The sequence below is a fragment of the Poecilia formosa genome, unplaced genomic scaffold, assembly GCF_000485575.1.
Source record: "Poecilia formosa unplaced genomic scaffold, Poecilia_formosa-5.1.2 Scaffold936, whole genome shotgun sequence".
Lineage (NCBI taxonomy): Eukaryota > Metazoa > Chordata > Actinopteri > Cyprinodontiformes > Poeciliidae > Poecilia > Poecilia formosa.
Genome location: NW_006800875.1, coordinates 1 through 17,717, shown reverse-complemented (window position 1 = coordinate 17,717; position 17,717 = coordinate 1). Strand labels below are relative to the sequence as shown.

General features: G+C 39.9%; 2 protein-coding genes across 5 annotated transcripts in view; both read right to left on the bottom strand.

Moving 5' to 3' along the window:
• Window positions 1–7,244, bottom strand: part of aco1 (aconitase 1, soluble) — a 39,044-nt gene extending 31,800 nt beyond the window's left edge. Inside the window, exons 1-5 of one of the 4 annotated variants that reach the window (XM_007543905.2) lie at window positions 7,138–7,230; window positions 6,748–6,908; window positions 6,339–6,462; window positions 6,119–6,251; window positions 5,864–6,032 (exon numbers count right to left, since the gene is read on the bottom strand). In XM_007543905.2, the coding sequence (XP_007543967.1) occupies window positions 5,864–6,032; window positions 6,119–6,227 (278 nt within the window). In that variant the 5' untranslated portion in view covers window positions 6,228–6,251; window positions 6,339–6,462; window positions 6,748–6,908; window positions 7,138–7,230. Of the gene's footprint in view, window positions 1–5,863; window positions 6,033–6,118; window positions 6,252–6,338; window positions 6,463–6,747; window positions 6,909–7,137 lie in introns of all 4 variants that reach the window. The other 3 variants (XM_007543904.2, XM_016667178.1, XM_016667177.1) reach the window with 3 other exon arrangements.
• A 3,781-nt stretch (window positions 7,245–11,025) lies between these two features.
• LOC103132152 (actin filament-associated protein 1-like) lies at window positions 11,026–14,532 on the bottom strand (the record flags this gene model as incomplete). The annotated part of the gene is made up of 4 exons (XM_007543907.2): window positions 11,026–12,035; window positions 13,798–13,965; window positions 14,045–14,235; window positions 14,314–14,532. Coding segments are annotated over 4 exons (605 nt in total), but the record flags the coding sequence as incomplete, so codon positions are not given.
• Window positions 14,533–17,717: the final 3,185 nt, after the last annotated feature.

The following is a 17,717-nucleotide window of genomic DNA, read 5'->3' as shown; positions in this document are numbered from 1 at the left end:
TAAGTCTTCACTCTCCTTCTGATGGAGGCTAACTAAGTTGAGTTTAAACAGATTTTTAAGATTACCATCAACAAACACCCCTAAATATTTGAAACCCTCAGGAGACCAAAGTTAAAATTGGACATGTTTTTAACTTTACTGTAGTCAAATACAGACATCGGTAACACCTCACTCTTTTCCAGAAAACTTTGTATCCACAAAATGAGCTGTATTTACTCAGTAGTTCCGGACGGTGACACAAGAGAGTGTTCTGGATTGGTTAAAAATAAAATGTCTTCCATAAAAAATGAAATCTTGTGTATGTCAGTACCAATCTAAAAACCACTAATATTATGATTTATTCTAATGGCCTCAGCCAAGGGCTCGATGGCAAGCACAAAGAGGGCGGGACTAACTGGATCTCCCTGTCTGTTGCCTCTGTACAGCCGAAATGACTCAGAGGTGATCCCATTGGTAACAACTCTAGCTTGAGGGGATCTATAAAGAGATCATTAAAATTTTTTGTTTAATTCGTTATTTAGAATAAGTTTTTTGGTTAGTAAGTCACTTAATTAGTTAATTAATTTCAGGTTGGGATGTGGGTATTTCACGGTATAAATATTATATTATGCACCTGGGTGGTCACAAGGTTTTTTACCAGTTTACCAGTCATCAGTCGCCAGTCAGAGAACAGGTGCAGGAGTCAGAGCAGGAGAAGGAGAATCCTGTGAAGCCTGTAACCTTTTGCCTGAACTATGAAATAAAACAACCAAAGAACTGCATTTCGTCTTTTTGATCTTTTTGGGCTGCGTAAGCCAGAATCCATGGTGCATCAGGTGACTATTTGAGTTAGATTCACCTTTTGTTTTGATCACCTTTGAGTTTTGAGGGTTTTTTTATTTTTGAATTTAAGTTTTGGGGACAAATAGTCACTACACCAGGTGATCGGCAAAGATCGGCCTCATAGGTGATTGGTATTGGCAGCAAAAAACCTGATTGGAGCATCCCTACTATCAAGCACAGGATCTAAACAGAGGCTAAAGTCCCCTCCAACTACTAGAAACCCTGGTGCTTGGGAGACCTGAAGAAAACCTTCCTGCATAAATAGACTATCGCCATAATTAGGTGCATATATAGAGGTGCATATATATTCAAAAACATCCAGGATTCTGAATTCATTTGCCCTTGTACCATGATAAATCTACCTGAAGGGTCAGATATAATTGCAGTAGCAACAAAAGTAAAGTTTTTATGCAGCAAAATTGTTGTTCCTCTCGACTTTGAACTAAATGAAGAAAAATATTTTGAACCCACCCAATCTCTTTTTAGCTTTTTGTGCTTCCTGTCAGATAAATGTGTTTCTTGTAAATAAATGATATCAGGTTTAAATTTTTTCAGGTAGCTATAGACTCCTTTGTAATCAGAAGGATCAGGATGGATCACCATCCTCCTCGCCAGTTGTCGAGGAGCCAATATGGATCTGATACACTGTCTCTGGAGAAGTAGACCTAATGGTGACCTCGAGTGTCAGTCATCTTAACAATCCATTCTGCTCCAGTACTGACTTGGTATTAATAGTCAGTGATCACTGGTCGTGGATGCCTGCTGCCCCCATTGTGCCAGGGTGTTGATGAATTTAAAGGCTTCTTCTGAGGTATAGAAAAAGCGGGTTCCTCCGATATTCGGTTGGACATTCAGGCATGCAGGATAGATAGCACATAGCAGGAGATGTTTCTTGCTTTAATTGCTTGCGGGGATGAGATGTTTGCAACATCTGGCTAATTCTGGACTCATATCAGAGAAAAAAGTACATTTTAATGTTGTCAAAACAGACATTTCCTCTCTTTTTAGCCAAAGCCAAAATTTTCTCTTGATCTTGAAATCTCAGGAGACGTATCAGGATGGGTCTCGGGGTGGTACGAGGTGGTTCACCTGGTCTGGGCTCCATAGTCACGGTCCTGTGTGCTCGTGCAATTTCCACCTCCAGCCTTTGAGCTGCTGCATCTGGGCCGCCAGCTCCCAACACCTCTGGTATCCAAGTTGTGAAGAATTTCACAAGGTCCGTTCCCGCAGAGCCTTCTTTTAGTCCCAACACTCAAATATTATTTCTCCTGCAATGATTTTCCAGCCGGTTGATTTTCTTTTTAAGGAACTCGTCACCTTTTAGCTGTTTCGTCAGCTGTTTAAACTCATTTACAGCGTCCTCAGTATCACTGATTCGATTCTCAGCCACAGGCTGCAGTGGTGCAGTTGGTAGCACTGTTGCCTTTGAGCAAGAAGGTTCTGGTTCAATCTCTGGGCCGGGTTCTCTCTGTATGGAGTTTGCATATTCTCCTTCTCTCCTTGTGCATGCGTGGGTTCTCCAGCTTCTCCCCACAGTTCAAAAACATAACTGTCAGGTTAATTGATTTTTCTTAGATATGGATGTGTGGGCTGCATATGTTCTCCCTGTCCATGCGTGGGTTCTCTCCAGGTACTCTGGCTTCCACCCACAGTCCAAAAACATGACTCGGTTAATTGGTCTCCCTAAATTGCAGAGGGGGGCTTAATAAATCTGCAATTAAGGACGCAGCCCTGCGTCTCCAATGCCAAATCATGGATTCGTTCATGCCAAGTTTACTGCCGTGCAGCGGCTCCATTTCCCTCCTGTACTACCAGATCAATAGCCCTCAACTTAAAACCTGCATTATATGAACTTCTGTATTTGGTTTCCATGATGAGGGGGTATGAGTTTGAAAACATTTTTCACTCATGCCTGCTGCTAGCATGTGCTTGTTCTAAATGAAAATTAGCGCTTTCTTCTTTGATTTCCAATTTTGACTTCCAATGATTCACTTCCTACAAAAGAGCCCCAGGGCGGTTGAAGAAAAGTCCACAGAAAAGCTGCACCAGGCTACAAGCTGCATAGTTCAAAGCCTGGGAAAAAAGTAGCAGCTTTATAGTTCGAAAAATACAGTATTTGTGAACAAACAGAGCACAAACTCAAAGATTAAACTCACATTATTAGATTGTAGCTGTGGTAAAAAAAAAAAAACTAAATAAATTTAAAAAAAAAACTAATGAAGATTGTTCTTTGTGCTTTTATAAAGTAAACTTGCCAGCTCCTTAAAATCTTAAATTTAAATGGTAATCCATTTTAAATATTTTAATATATCTATGCTGAAGGTAAAGGTAAAGGTAATTTTATTTATACAGCACATTTTCAGCAATAATGCAATACAAAGTGCTCTACAGGAATTAAAAAGGAAAAACAAACAAAATAACAAACCAAAGGAAAGAGCAAAAAAAAAGAAAAAAAGAAAAATAATCTAATGTTGATCTAAACCAGAAGTCTCATTCTCGCGGGCCAACTGCGGCCCACAGGACGATGTCTCATGGCCCCCACCGTGATATGACAGTATAACATTAGTGCAGCCCACAGGGTGAGCGGACCTCTAAAGTTAGTCCGGCCCGCCGTTCCTCGTCAAGGCCTGACATTCGGTGCTAGGCCGAATGTCTAGCACCTTCATGCACGTCTAGTAGCGTGCATGAAGTGCTACGCCGACTTCATGCACGCTACACTTGTAACAATAGTGTGGCGGATGATGGAACAGTCCGGTACCAGTTTCCCTTTCTTGCAGTTGCCATTCCGGTACTTTCTACCATTAACAAATGTCACGATTGGGTGTGCTGTGGTTGCACAGGAGTTAAGCACAACCCACATATGGAGGCCTTAGTCCTCGACGCAGCTGTCACAGGTTCGATTCCCGGCCTGGCGACCTTTGCCACATGTCTTCCCCCTTCTCTCATTACCCACTTTCCTGTCAATTAACTATCAAGTAAAGGCCACTAGAGCAAAAAAAATCTTTAAAACTAAACAAATGCCATGATCAAACGCAGAGAGAGGTGACTGCTCGTCATCTGCTGACAAGTAGAAGCGGTAATGACGTCACGCGTCGAGACGTTCTCCTTACATTGCTAGCTGGCTAAAGACTTCTATAAAACGCAGAACAAGAGTGACGCCAAGTGGAATAAACTTAGGGTGCGTTCACACTGCAGCCTAAAGTGACCCAATTCCGACTTTTTTTTACGTAATGCCACCTGTATCTGATCTTTTCATGACAGTCTGAACAGCACAGGTCAGATATGGGTCGAATGCGACCCATATCCGATACGTATCCAGTTCAAATGCGACCTAACGTCCAGGCCGCATTCATCTGAACTGAACGTCACTGATACTCAACAAATTCTGCTTCCTGATATGCGCAAGCAGAAAGAAAAACAACAACCAAGACAGACTATAATGAGGATTATGTTGTTAATATGCTGCTCCGGTTGGACAACAACTTCAAATATGTAGGTAAGCTCCACCGTTAGCCTCCATTTTTACTTCCGCAAACACTGAGCACTTCTTCTTTTTATGGCGGTTGGCAGAACACTGAGAACGCTGATGCTATGGCGCCCTCTACTGCGCATGCGGGACACTTTCAGGTCGTTTTCTCGTTCAGACTGCAGAACGCATACAGGTGAGTAGAAACAGTTTCTAACAAGTAGTAGTATAAAAAGTAACTAAATAGTGACTGTTCCTGTATTTCTGGATTCTAAGTTCGATGTAATTCTAATTCTAATTCCTTTTCTGGGCTGTAGCAGTACGAGTCTCTGCATAAAAGTTATCTAGGAATTATAATGTTGATCTAAATTGTGCGTACTCCACAATTTCTGATATTACTAATAAACTAAAATAATCTAAAATAATCATTTTCTGAAACCACTAAATAAAATTTAACAGCATTGGTAATCTCAGTAAACAAATATTAAATTTCTATATCTGTGGTATGTGCTAAAATGACAGCATTTAAGGTTAAGGGGCTCCTCAAGCCCGGGGAGGGGGCGAGGGGGTCCGGAGCCTTAAGCAGTTGCTTAGTTCATTTACGGCTTGGGCCAGTTGTAAATGTGATCAGCATTACATAGTGTTTTTAGATGCACTAACTCCTGACTTAATTTGGATTTAAAAGAAGTGAAAATAATTGATATTTATTTTAATTATAGATTTTGTATTTATTGCTTTTAAGAACTCTATTGGGTTCAAGTAACATAATTACCCAGTAATATTTTACCTTTCCTGTCAACGTAAAATTTTTCATAAAAAAACACAGTGGGCCGCTGGTGCACTGCTTAACAAGTTTTCTAGGGGAAACCCTGCACTCTTTTTTATTACAGCACAGACGTTTACAATTCTATAATGGTGGAATGGTTTACATCTTCTTTCAACAAAAAACAGAATGTTTAAGAGCAGAAGAAAGGTTCAAAAGTCCGTCCAACAACTAAAGAAGAGTTTGGATGGGACACAGATAATGGCAAAGGTAGAGCTTTGTGGTGAAGAAGGGTACTTGTTATGCACAACATGATAAGTATTAGTTATTGGACACATTAAAATGATTGAAAATTTTAAATGTTTGTAATATTTTTCAACAGCAGTCATCATGTCAGAACAAAGGTATCAGCAGTTACCAAGTGTCAGCATCATTTTTCCCTTTTTGTCAAGCTGCAGACTACATCAAGACTTCTTGCATCCCTGCAATGCGAGACCTAGAGATTCAAACTTGTGAACCCAATATTAGTTAAAAATCACTGCAGTTATATATTAATCTTTTCCCCCTCTGAAAAAGAGACGTCAAATAAATTGTTAAGAGTCTAGCATGATTGTGATTATGACAAGATAATTTAAATTTGTGTTTTCAACTGAATGAAGTACATTATTTATTCATACATTATTTATTCACTCAGAAGATAAAACTGAGGCATAAGGTTGAATGCTCATCCAGCTCTGCTTGCAAAGAAGACATGCAATCTTCCCCCCAATAGAGCTATAACTGGTGGTAAAAGTAAAAGTGAAAGAACCTACGTGAAGTCTTGGAGGATGACACGGGCCGGCCTGAATGGTACCTCCACACTTTGAGTCTGGGTTTGCTGCCAGTTTAGGATGTTTTCCACATCTAAGCTCTTCACTAGAAACTCGTCACAGTTTCTGATGGCTGATTCCAACAGCACCCGGACAGAGAACGGGAGCCTGTCTGAGGAGCAGATAGATAGTGGCAACAAATACTCATGACATCTGATGATTAGAACAGGTTTCACCCAAGATTCATTTTGTTGTTACCATATCTGGGATCTCCGAGTTTAAGAAGATTGAAAAACCTCTGGCCTGGTACCTCGGGGCTAAGAGGCTCCACTATATGTTGGAAAGGATTGTTTCCTGCAGCAAGCATCCTCTTCTTCGTGTATGTAGTAAGCTAAATGAACAGAGAAATGTTTATAAGACTCTTAAAAACACTGCACATGTAGAGAGAGAGCAGTGTGTGGTGGGTAAATCCACATACCGAGTGCGTGAACTTCCTCACAGTGTAAATGGATTAGCCAACACTGCAGTGCATACACAGGTGAAACAAGTGGCCAATGAACTCTCAGCTGAAAAACCTTACATAACCCACATTCTTTACCAATCTGTGAAATTGTCAAGGAGAAAAAGAGCACAGGTAAATATGAAACAAGTCATCTCTTTTTTTTTTACAAGCAGTGGGAAAGGAATGGAGATTCAAAACAAGTTCTGCCACATGATTTCCTGGATAGAAGTTTTGATGTGGCAGAGTTCAACTGATAGGGAAAAAACGCAGCATACTTACTCGGTGACAAACACCACAACATAAACTAATACAAATAAATGCGCTAACAGTGACAGGCAGTTGCTTAGTATTGGCTTAGTATTCACTAGAATTAATATGTTATTACATTAACGCTGTTATTTCCCAGAAAGTCGTGATTCCAGCTCTACTCAGCTCCATTATGGGACTTTCATTCATGCTTCCAGCACTTCTATTCCACTGAGCCTCTTGCGTCACTTAGCATTAGCTAAGCTCCTTAGTAGAACATTGTTGCCAAACACCGTTGGTCTGAGAACATGGAACGAAAGTAATAATCACACAGACATCGCTGCAAATTTTATTTTTTGCTTCACAATGAGCATAAATTGGTATTGGAAAGGCAATGTTAGCTAACTTAGTTACAAATCAAAGGCAACGATGAATTAAAACACATTAGTAATTAAAGTAACTTACGACATGCCTCCTGAACATAGTTAACCCTTTAGTTAATAGCTGTTGATAGGTATAAACTACTTACTTTAATCTGTAGCAGAGGCGACAACCCAAAACAAGACCCACGGACTCCACTGTGACAGCTCTGTTGTTCCGCAGTGGTTGGCTCAACTTCCGGTTGGACTTCTTTTATTTTTTAACCATCAAAGCATTTTCAATACGCAGTGCTGAATGTAATGTTGTTGTTTTTTTTGTTTTTTGTTTTTTTAACAATGTAAAAAAACATTGTGGAATAAAAAAATGTCGAGGATATCAGGCTATATTTGATCTTTTGAAACAATGTATGTTGTATAATAGGATATAGTTGTGTTTTGTGTCATGTGGTCCACACTTCTTATCGGTTGGTGGCGGTAATGCTCACCTAACGTTTTTTGCCAACCGCCAATAAATTTCAAGAAGAAAAATAATTAAGTCGTTACATTATATCTCTTAACGGGAGGGCTGCTGAATAAAACTATATGATGAATTTGACTGATCTTTTTTTCCGAATTCTAACTGTACTCTCAGAAGTCAGAATTACACCTGATAGTAACCAGCTTCAATAACGGAGATAAGAATTGTACAGGTCAGGAGGAAAACGAACTTTCTGGAGGAATGTTGTATTTAAGTTAAGTTTGACGTGGCTGATTAAAATCTGGTTTCCAGACAGTAACTGCACCTGCCTTACTCCAGATGTATCTGGACCTCCGGCAGTAAAAAGAAAATGAACAAAAACGGTGTGATATATATTGAGAAATAATTTAATAACTTGGTGTCGCCGGTGGCACTGTGACGGCGATGTTGTATTGTTACGAGCAGACAGAGACGAATAAAAATGAAATGTTTGTTCCGAATACACATGGCGTCCTGTCTCATTATGTATGTCAGAGTAAACGACAATGAGAATTGATTAACCTTTCTATGGTTTTGGGGTTGCCACTGATCCCGTTCAGTTTTTAAGTGCATAAAAGTTCTACATCAAGAATGTTTGACTTGATCAGAAACATCTGCATTATAAAATTATGCAAAAACATCCAACTTCATTTAATCTTAAAATACTTTGGTGTCATATCCGCTGACCTGAGTGCTTTTCTCCTGCAGGGTGAGTCAGGCAGGTAAAGTAAACTTGGATTAGTCCCCATACTAATGGAAATCAGGAGGTCCCTTTAAATAGGAGATGGATTCCTGTGGCAGAAGGAAGATGGTTCTATTGGAACTGTGGTAATCTGACTTTAGCTTTCATAGTAGTACTCTGTCTACTAACTTCGGTCCTGTCCCTTATCCCTTCAAAGTTAAAGTTTATGATTGGAAAGTTCAGAGGGTATGAATATTCCCAGTGACAGTCTCTCACTCTGCTCTAAATAAGTGTATTTAGGGCAACATGATTACTTTACTACCAGTTCTTGTCATGCTGTGGTTGATGTATGGGTTTTATAAAGAATAAAAACACAAAGTCATGTGTGATGGTCAGGGGGTGTTTACTCTCTTATGTACAAGCATGTGTCACCGAGTTGGAGACTGTCTGAGATATACAACAAAAAAGAAAATGCATAAGGTGCTGCAAAAACACAGATGGATAAATCTAGACTCCATCAACTTACCCCCCACACTTCCAATCTACCTCCTACATCATCCCTCCCCCACAGATTGCCATTGGCTCCCACTGGAGAACCCGACCTAATAGTTGAAGATTAAAGTCCCTATATGCTGCTGTCTTTATGTTAGAGATACTTATGCTGCTATAATTTTAATGACATCAAAAAACCTTTTATGGATCAGTGTCAAAGGTCAAATCAGTTCTCTTCATGTTATCTAATTCTCACACAAATGGTGTGGTTTGTGCACTCTTTGTGCTGCAAAAAATATTTTGTGTTCCTATCATATTTTAATAAATACATTAAAGTGCAAAATAATAAACTAAAATAAAATAAATCAGAAACTGCCTCCTATGATTACCTATGGTTACCAAAGGGGGCTGCAGCCTTAGGATGACCTTTGGATTTGGATTTGGAAACCACTGAGACCATTTCTGTTTGACTAGATTATTTTAGGGTGCCTGCCAGACCTTTGGTGACTTGCTTGTCAATATCTTTAGAACAAACCATTTGTTAAGCAAAACACACAATTTGAAGGAACCATGTACTTGGAAAAAAAACACTATTTTCTTGTGTATTTTTGTAGAGCTGAACTGTGTGGATGCCCCAACCGAAGTTTCACTACAACATTGTACATGAGAGGCAGTAAAGTCGGTATCAGCAAATTCACCATTTCAGTCTGACATAGGTCATTATGAATGCAACATAGTGAGGATGGAAATCAGTTCATGTTTGACTCTGTGTGCTGCTGCTTTGGGATATGGCTCATAGAAATCTGGACACATGGTGAACAGGGGGAAGTCTGACCAGTTTTCAGATCTGAAAGCAGATCTGCTCGATTCTTCCAGCTCCGACACATGCAACATGGCTGCCATCCATCAACACATAACATCAAGGAAGCAGAGTTTCTCTTAGAAGGCTTAGTATTTATGTGAATAAAAGCTGATAAAAATGAATCATGTGAAAGCTTCTCCTGAAGCAGATAACTAAGGATCTGTTTTGGTCTGGATTGACTTCAGACTCTGTTCTACTCAACATTAAACATGGATTTACCGACTGCTTTTCCACCTGGATCCACCTGACCATTGTGGTTTTACCATATCTCTGGGCTATTTCAGGTAAAGAAGTTATTTTCAATGTTTTTGATAAATAACACAATGAATTAACCTTTTGACCACTCCATGTAGCCCAGCCTCCCTAGAATACAATCTCATCAAAAAACCAAGTTTGGTCAAAACAAATAGTAAAAAACTGAGATGGAATCTTTCCCATTAAACATATATTAGGAAGTCATCAGCTTGTAAAAGGCTGGTCCATGAAGAATAGCTACCAAAGAGCATTAGTGGTGGCATTACAGGCAGTTACTGGAGAGTCCATATCATTTTAGCATCTGACCATATGGATGTGAGCCCTACTGAATTATGTTGCATGCTGCTAATATTACATTTACAACAATAGTTCTATCAGTGATAGTTGTTGACTGCCAAGGGGTACTTGTATCAAATTAGACAAATTAGAAGAAGTAACCCAAACAGACATAGTTAAGTAGCTAAAGACATTGATCTTTGCATAAAAAACATACCAGTTATATGTAAAGTGTATGGGAGAACAGCTCAAGGACTCCTTGAAAAACTGAGAAAAGTAGTAGTGCCGGTGATTACTTCTAGTTGGCCTCTTGTTTTTCTCAAATGTTTATACATTTTATTGCTAGCAATGCAAGCTTGCAGAAATGTTTATAGCTCAAACTTCAAACCTGCAAATGTTTATATTTTTTCAAGCATGCATGTCTTTTAGCATCACATTGACTAGTTCCATTTCCATTACAAATGTACCAAATCTTTATCCATATTCTGCTAATAATTTCTCAATTGCAATGTTCCCATTAAACAAGAAATGAAATTAAAATCACAAGTGAATAAGCTTGTTCACACGATAAATCATAAAAAAATCACGGCAGTGACAGATGTATACAACAACATAAGATATATTCATATTTCAGACATGGTGCTAGCACTCGTCTATCAGCCATCAGAGTATCTTATTCAGTCATCGGAGTGACAAACTCCTCACACCTGGGAACAGCTATGTCTGCAGCATTTTGGGGAAATTGTACTTGGCAACTTCACAGAAGAGCTATGGATTCAACACATTTGAATGACACACAAGTATTTATGAACTGTGTGATGCTGTGAGAGCTCTGGTGAAATCAGCTGAACATTGTCCAAAAAAAAAAAAAAAAAAAGACTATCATCCTCCTACTAACCTCCCGACCCCACTAAGGGACAAGAGTGTACAGAAAATAGATGGATGGATCCTCCTACTACTTCCTGTCATTTTGGTGTTGTTTTTGCCAGTGGCTGTTGATAAATTGACTCATATAATACAACAAAAGTTTTCCATTGCAGTTCTGCAAGATACAACTATTTCAACACAGCCAATAAACCATCTTACCGTAAAACAAAAACTATTGAAAAACATGAGCTTTTTCAAACTCTGCGTGCTTCCATTAAGTATATTTATTTTCATAATTACAGTTTGTGCAATTTCCTGGATAATAGAAATGCAGCTACTGTTGAATGCTGTGATAAGTGCTTGTAAAACTATTTCTCCATCATTGCACACCACTTCTGCCTTTTCTAGACATGCTAGCTTTTTCAAGTTTACTCAAAATTGAGGCAGAGTTGTTTTGAAATTGTTGAAAAAAAGTAAGTGAACCCAAGATCCTATTCTGCTTTTTACCAAATTTTTTGCCCCGTCCGTGTTGTAAAACTAACAGAAATGCACCTCCAGTCAAAGGTCTTCCAATCTTTAGTGTTGTAACAGCAAGAGGTTATTCAGCTTCGTTTTTTCTCTGTAAGGAAGTTTCATTGTTATCCTCAAGTGTTCTTCTGTTGTGACCCTGATTGACACAGCTCCACGAATGCAAAAAATGTGCTTGTCAAGAGTCACAAATTCTAAAAAAAACAACAAAAAACCCCTTAAAAATAATCAGCATAAATAAAAAAAGGGAAAGTCAGTATTTCCTTTAAAATATATAAATAAATACCTAGTTTTGTTTCTTTAAAACGACATCAGAATTTTTTTAGTAAGAAATGTGGCTGCTTTTGATTGGATCACTTGGCACACTAATCATGCCAAAAAGCTGTGTGTAGTGACATGTATGGCATATAAAACATTGCCTCTTGGTTTAGCTGGTGATAATGATATCCCTGTGTCTTATTGGGCACACACTCTGTCTGTATGAGCAGTCTTAAATAAATATATACACAATTTCTGCAGCAGAAAGGAGTGGAAGCAGGGTTGATGTGAAGACTTCAGTGGTTTATGAGCCGCTCTTCTGCTCCCATTCCTGTGAAACAAAAGCACACTCTATAACAACTTGGAAGCATTGTTTTGTATGTGTTTGAGTTTCAGTCTAGTATCTGTGAAGAACAAAAAAAAAAAACAGATTCTATACTTTTATACAGTCCTGACCAGTTACAAGATAATCAATCTCCCATGTTAGTTTTACTTGATCAGTGTATTTATGACCCTTGTACTATTTCCACATTGAATCAAATTAAAACCAAAAACTTCAGTTGTATTTACTAGGATTATATAGGATAGACCTTCACAGATTGATGGATAATGGTGAAAAAAAACTAAATACATAGATGGCGACTGATGTTAATTGTTTCTTGTTAAAAGCCTGATCTATGGTTGACACTTCTGCGAGGCCTGTCTGACATTTTGTAACGGTGCCTATAGTTTCATGTGGAAAAATATGGTGGATGAGCAAGAGCTCCGCCTAGCAGAGGTTGGCAAAGACAGGCGTCTTCATGACTCGGCCCATAAAGTGTATGCAGCCATACGACGTTCAGCCATGCTTTTGGCATGGCTGAATTCTGCTGAAAAGTAGAATTCAGCAGAATAACTCTGATGCAAAGGTACAATTGAAGATCCAACCTGCAGGTCCAGAGAAAACTGAAAAGCTTGGAAATTCCAACTCTGTTTTCGGCTTTTAATTGCTTCAAATGTTTGAGGGCTTTATTATCTTGGGTATCATTAATGTACTAATGGACATCATGTGGTGTCTGAAGTCAAACTGTTTTGTTCTGAATTTGGGCATTTAGTTATTTCTCTAATTCAGTTTTGTTCTAAAGCCCAGTGGAAAGTCCGATCAAGGTGTGCAGATTTTTTGTCTGTCTGGGAAAAAGTTAATGTTTGTAAAAACAAATATCTGCATTATTACGTCATAGACCAGCTTTGTGATGATGACGATGTATATCAACAGTATCACTTATTATATACCCAGCATTATATACTGGATTATTATATAAGAGGATTATTATATACTCCTTTGCTCTGGTGGGCAAAGTTCATATGTGCACAGATGAGATAAAGTTAAATTTAATCAAAGCTTACCGTATGTCCCTGTACACAGTCCCTTTGTGGTGGAAATTTAAAAAAGCAATAGCAAGCAGAAGTTTAAAGTTGCTTATGACTCCATGAGAATTCTGCTTAAGAAACCCAGGTTCAGTAGTACAAGTGAGACATTTTGTAACGCACATCAGGACTTTCCAGGCACTCTTGAGAAATTTGATATATAAGTTTGTGTTGTTTGTGCAGCTCCAAGAATAGTTTTTTTGTAATGTTGTCACGTCCTTCTGTCTGTGCACTACAACACCAGTCGTCTTTGTGGAAACACTGATATGAAAATCTTTTTGTGTTATGTATCATGTCTGTTCTATTTTATGTCTATGTGGACAATGTGTCTATATAGTCTGAATCTATATATGTGTGTGCGCACATGCGTGTATGCGTGCATGTGCATGCGTGTGCATGCATGTGCGTGTGCGTGCATTATATATAAGTGAAAGTAGACATAAATAATAACATGACGTAATTAGCTTGGTTAATTATTTCTTTTGGCCCATTGTTACAAATAGCATTTCTGGTGTCATGGACAGGTCTGTAAAGTGGGGAATTTTAAGTACTTCAGGTTACTTTATGGTGCTTATTCCATTATTTTTCCTCAAACCAAATAGTTTGAGGGAAAACTATTTCCCCAAATTACCGCTGAAGGTACAGTAAGATGAGCAGTGACATGAGTCAGCAGAGTGAACTCTGACCTTGGCCTTCCTCAGCACATGTCCTCTGACTGTCGATGGCTTCTGGCTACTTTGCTGCCGGCGCAGTAACGATGCGCTGTTGACTGGCAGTGTACAGGACTCTGTGTCGCTGGTGTCGCAGCTGGAGAAGGGAGAGGACTCCTGTGTTTTCCGCAGCATGGCTGGAGACTGTTAAGGGGAGAAAAACAGAAAATTAGGCTGCCACCTCGGCCAACCGTCGGTGAAGAAACAGAGGTGGAGTTCCAACCTGCAGGTCTGAGGAGGCAGCTTTGGGTTCAATAGTGAGACCCAGGGTCACTCCTCCACTCAGGGCTTTCTTCAGACTCTCCTTGACCTCAGTTGCCTCCAGCTCCACGTTCACTCTCTCTTCCTCCTTCAGCTTGCACTCGTCTTCCACCTTCTTCAAGCGCTCCAGCAGAGATGCCTGTGAACGTTTGCCTGGAGTTTCCGGGAAAAATAATTACTAGTTTTGGAAAATCCAGCTAAAATGAGGCTTCTTCTTGGCTGATGTCCTACCTGCAGCACCCTCCACAACAGTGCGCAGGTCTCTCCTCTCCTTCTTCAACTGGTTCAGATGGTTCCTGATCTCCTGTTTCTTTTTCATAAGCTCCTCCTCTTTGGCCTGCAGCCGCTTGGCATCTGCCTCGACACGGTTCTTGCCATACTTGCACTGCTCTGCATCTGCACAACAAAGACTGGCTATTAAAGCATCTAATAAAGGAGACAGTGAGAAGACTGCATGATGTCAGCGACATGGCAACCCAGTGCACCCTTAGCCAGTGTTGGAGTACTCGAGACCGGTCTCGAGACCATTTTGTGATGTTCTCAGTCTTGTCTCGGACTCGACCGCATTTGGTCTCGGTCTTGGGTGCTGAGGTCTCGGCATTTTATTTCAAGACCAGTCAAGACCGCAACTGTGAAAATATCACTAAACGTACAGCATACTGTCCAGTTTATTTGTTAACATCTTTGTTTTCAGTGGATGCAAAATGCACCGATTAAAATCCAAGCAATTAAGTGTTTCTGTTACTCTTCCCTCCCCTCCCCATCTTTCACTCGTACATGGCGCTCTGAGACTTGCACAGTGGTTTCCTCTGAGCAGCAGAAGATGTCTATGTAATCGTCAGTAATAGAATTGCGCTGCATAAATCATCAGAAATCCGATGGCCACAGATAACTCAGCAGCGCTTCGCTTTCACAGACGGTGGGGCTTTTTTTTACTTTTTTTTTTCCTTTGGAAAGGAGGTTTAAGGAAGGTAAGGTTCGTTTGCGTTGTGGTTGGCAAGGTTGGTTTTCCGGAACCCCTTAGGCTTTTTTGTTGAAAAAAGTTCTCACTCACTGCACTTAATTATTGTGCGGAGGTGTTGACTGACTTGTCGCATATATGGGAGAACAATGTGTCCAAAAGTCTGCAATATAGTGATGTTGTCATGAGTTGTAGTTTGCGGTGGTGAGAATGAACGTAGAGAACCAGGTACTGATGAAGATGATGATGAATTTAATGAGGAAAGTGGCTCAAAAACAATCCAGATCAGGCAGCACGGCAGAGACAAAAGCACACAGCTAAATACCGGTAGCAACTGACAAAGACTGAACATGGAGCAAAGTAGCCTCAGGACTATACAGTTCGACTCAGAACTACTGACAACAAGCTACATACAACAAGGACCCGACAAGAGACAAAGACAGCAGGTGGATTTAAATACACTGGGAGGGTGATCAAGGAACGAGACACAGCTGGAATCAATCAACAGGGGAAGACGCAGAGACAGAGACTCACAGGACAGAAACTGAACACAGAAAAACCTTACAATAACTACACGGAAACACAGATCATGACAGATGTGACATTCAGGAACAGTATGATTCTTCTGAACGGCTCTTTACTTAGAAAATAGGACTGGAGTGTCACTGAGAGCCGTTCTTTGTTCTTGTAATGCTCTGTGTACACTGCAGTAGCTATCATTATTTTATGTAATTATGTACACTGATATTTTTTTAATTAACAAATAAATAAAACACAAGAACAAAAGAGCACACAGAGCATGCACATTGCTCTATGATTGACTTTGTTCAAAGTGGCAGCTGTAATGTGTGCCATGGTGTCAGACTACCTGGCTTCATGTAGCGGGAGAGATGATGTGAACAGTCATGGTGAGCGCCTTGTACTTGGTTACTTCTTGCTTGTTGCTCCTTGGTCAGTGTTCATAGTTGAGCATTATTTACCGTCAGGGCATTCCCTCAATTGCTATGTTTAATGGTGCAGACAGTGATGGTTTCTGACATGAGCAATATGGACAAATGCCCAGGGCGTTATCTTTTTAGGGATGGCACGAGACCACCACGGATTGTAGTACAAAGATGGAATATTGGTAAAATGTATTAAATATTTAATATCTAGGTGTTTTTATGGGAATATGGATCTTTCAGATCAATTTGAGAAGCAATTTTGATCATATTTCACCATTTTAACGTGTCCTGTAGCGTGGGGCGCTGGTTTTGGTCTCGACTTCCCTCGGTCTTGGTCTCGACTTGGTCTCAGACCCTAAAAGTCTTGGTCTTGGCTCAGTCTCAATATGCTCTGGTCTTGGTCTTGTTTTGGTCTCGGGTTATTTGGTCTTGACCACAACACTGCTCTCATCAGTCTTCCTTATTTAGTAAATTTAATTAGTAAAGCTAAGCCCCGCATTCCTGTAAACCTGAGTGATGGCAACCGGAGAACTAAGTTCAGAAAGAAGGCTGGTGTTCTCAAATCATTTGGAGGGGAAATTGAAGAGTTACTTTAAGTACATTCTGCAGAGTTACAGGAGAGGTTACAAACATTCTCAATCACACATCGAACACCAAAACCTTGGAACCCGCCTTCCCATCTTTCAGTTTCTATCCTAGACTCAAATCTTCCTGGAGTCCATCACACATGTTGGGATAACTTTTTGTGAGTTTTACAAATTGCTCTGCTAGAATCGTCAGTCAGTCCATCCAGGATTTCAAGATGTTTTTTTTTTTAATGATTTTTTGTGATCGATATGCTTGATTTTGTGTTGCTCCATTAGAAATATTTGCAAGGAACTTTGCAACATTTTTTGTCCTTAAATTTCTTCAAAATTCTATGTAGAGAACAAAAAAAGTGATAGAAACATAACGAGCAGGTAGATGGGACACACACAAATATTTGTATTCTTTAAAGAACTTAAATAGCTCAATTTTTCTTTCTGGCTATATCGATACCTTGACAGCAAGTAAGGCTGAAGCAGCAGAGTAGTAAAAGTAATAAATACAGCTACCTTCATGTGGGAGTTAGTCACTTAAAGTCAATGTTTTTAACAATTTTTGTGGAAAATTTGCTATAAATTCAGAATTATGCATTAGTAAAGAGGATTATAGCCACTGGAAAAAAGGAATTCTGACTTTTTTCTCAGAAATAGAATTACATTTTTCATTTTGTCAACAAGAACAACAATGTGACCATCGCTTCAGAAGAACAGGCTCAAGGATGTCTGACTAGGATGGAAGCCTCCGCTTATCAGGACCCAAATGTCCCAAAACACACTGATAAAACATTGACTGGTAACAGAGCAACTGGTTTCCCTCCTCATTCCCCCTTCCCTAATCTTTCCCCCCTCCCTCTCTGCTCCTACACTCACTCACAAGAACAGTCTCTCAGGAAGTCAATCACTAAAGAGAGTCGGGCTGCACCTGAGCCGCCTGAAGATGCTGGTGGAGGATCCGGGTCAGAGAGGAAGACGGACGGACTCCTCCTCCTCTCAGCAGGATAGTATGGATCAACAGGTTCACCTCGGCACAACTCTCCTTAGCGCTAACATAGCAGACCTCACTTCATCTAAGCCACCTGCCTCTGACCTCCCTGAGGATCCAGCACTCTGCGTTTCTGAGGTCTGAGACCGGGGTCCAGATATTAT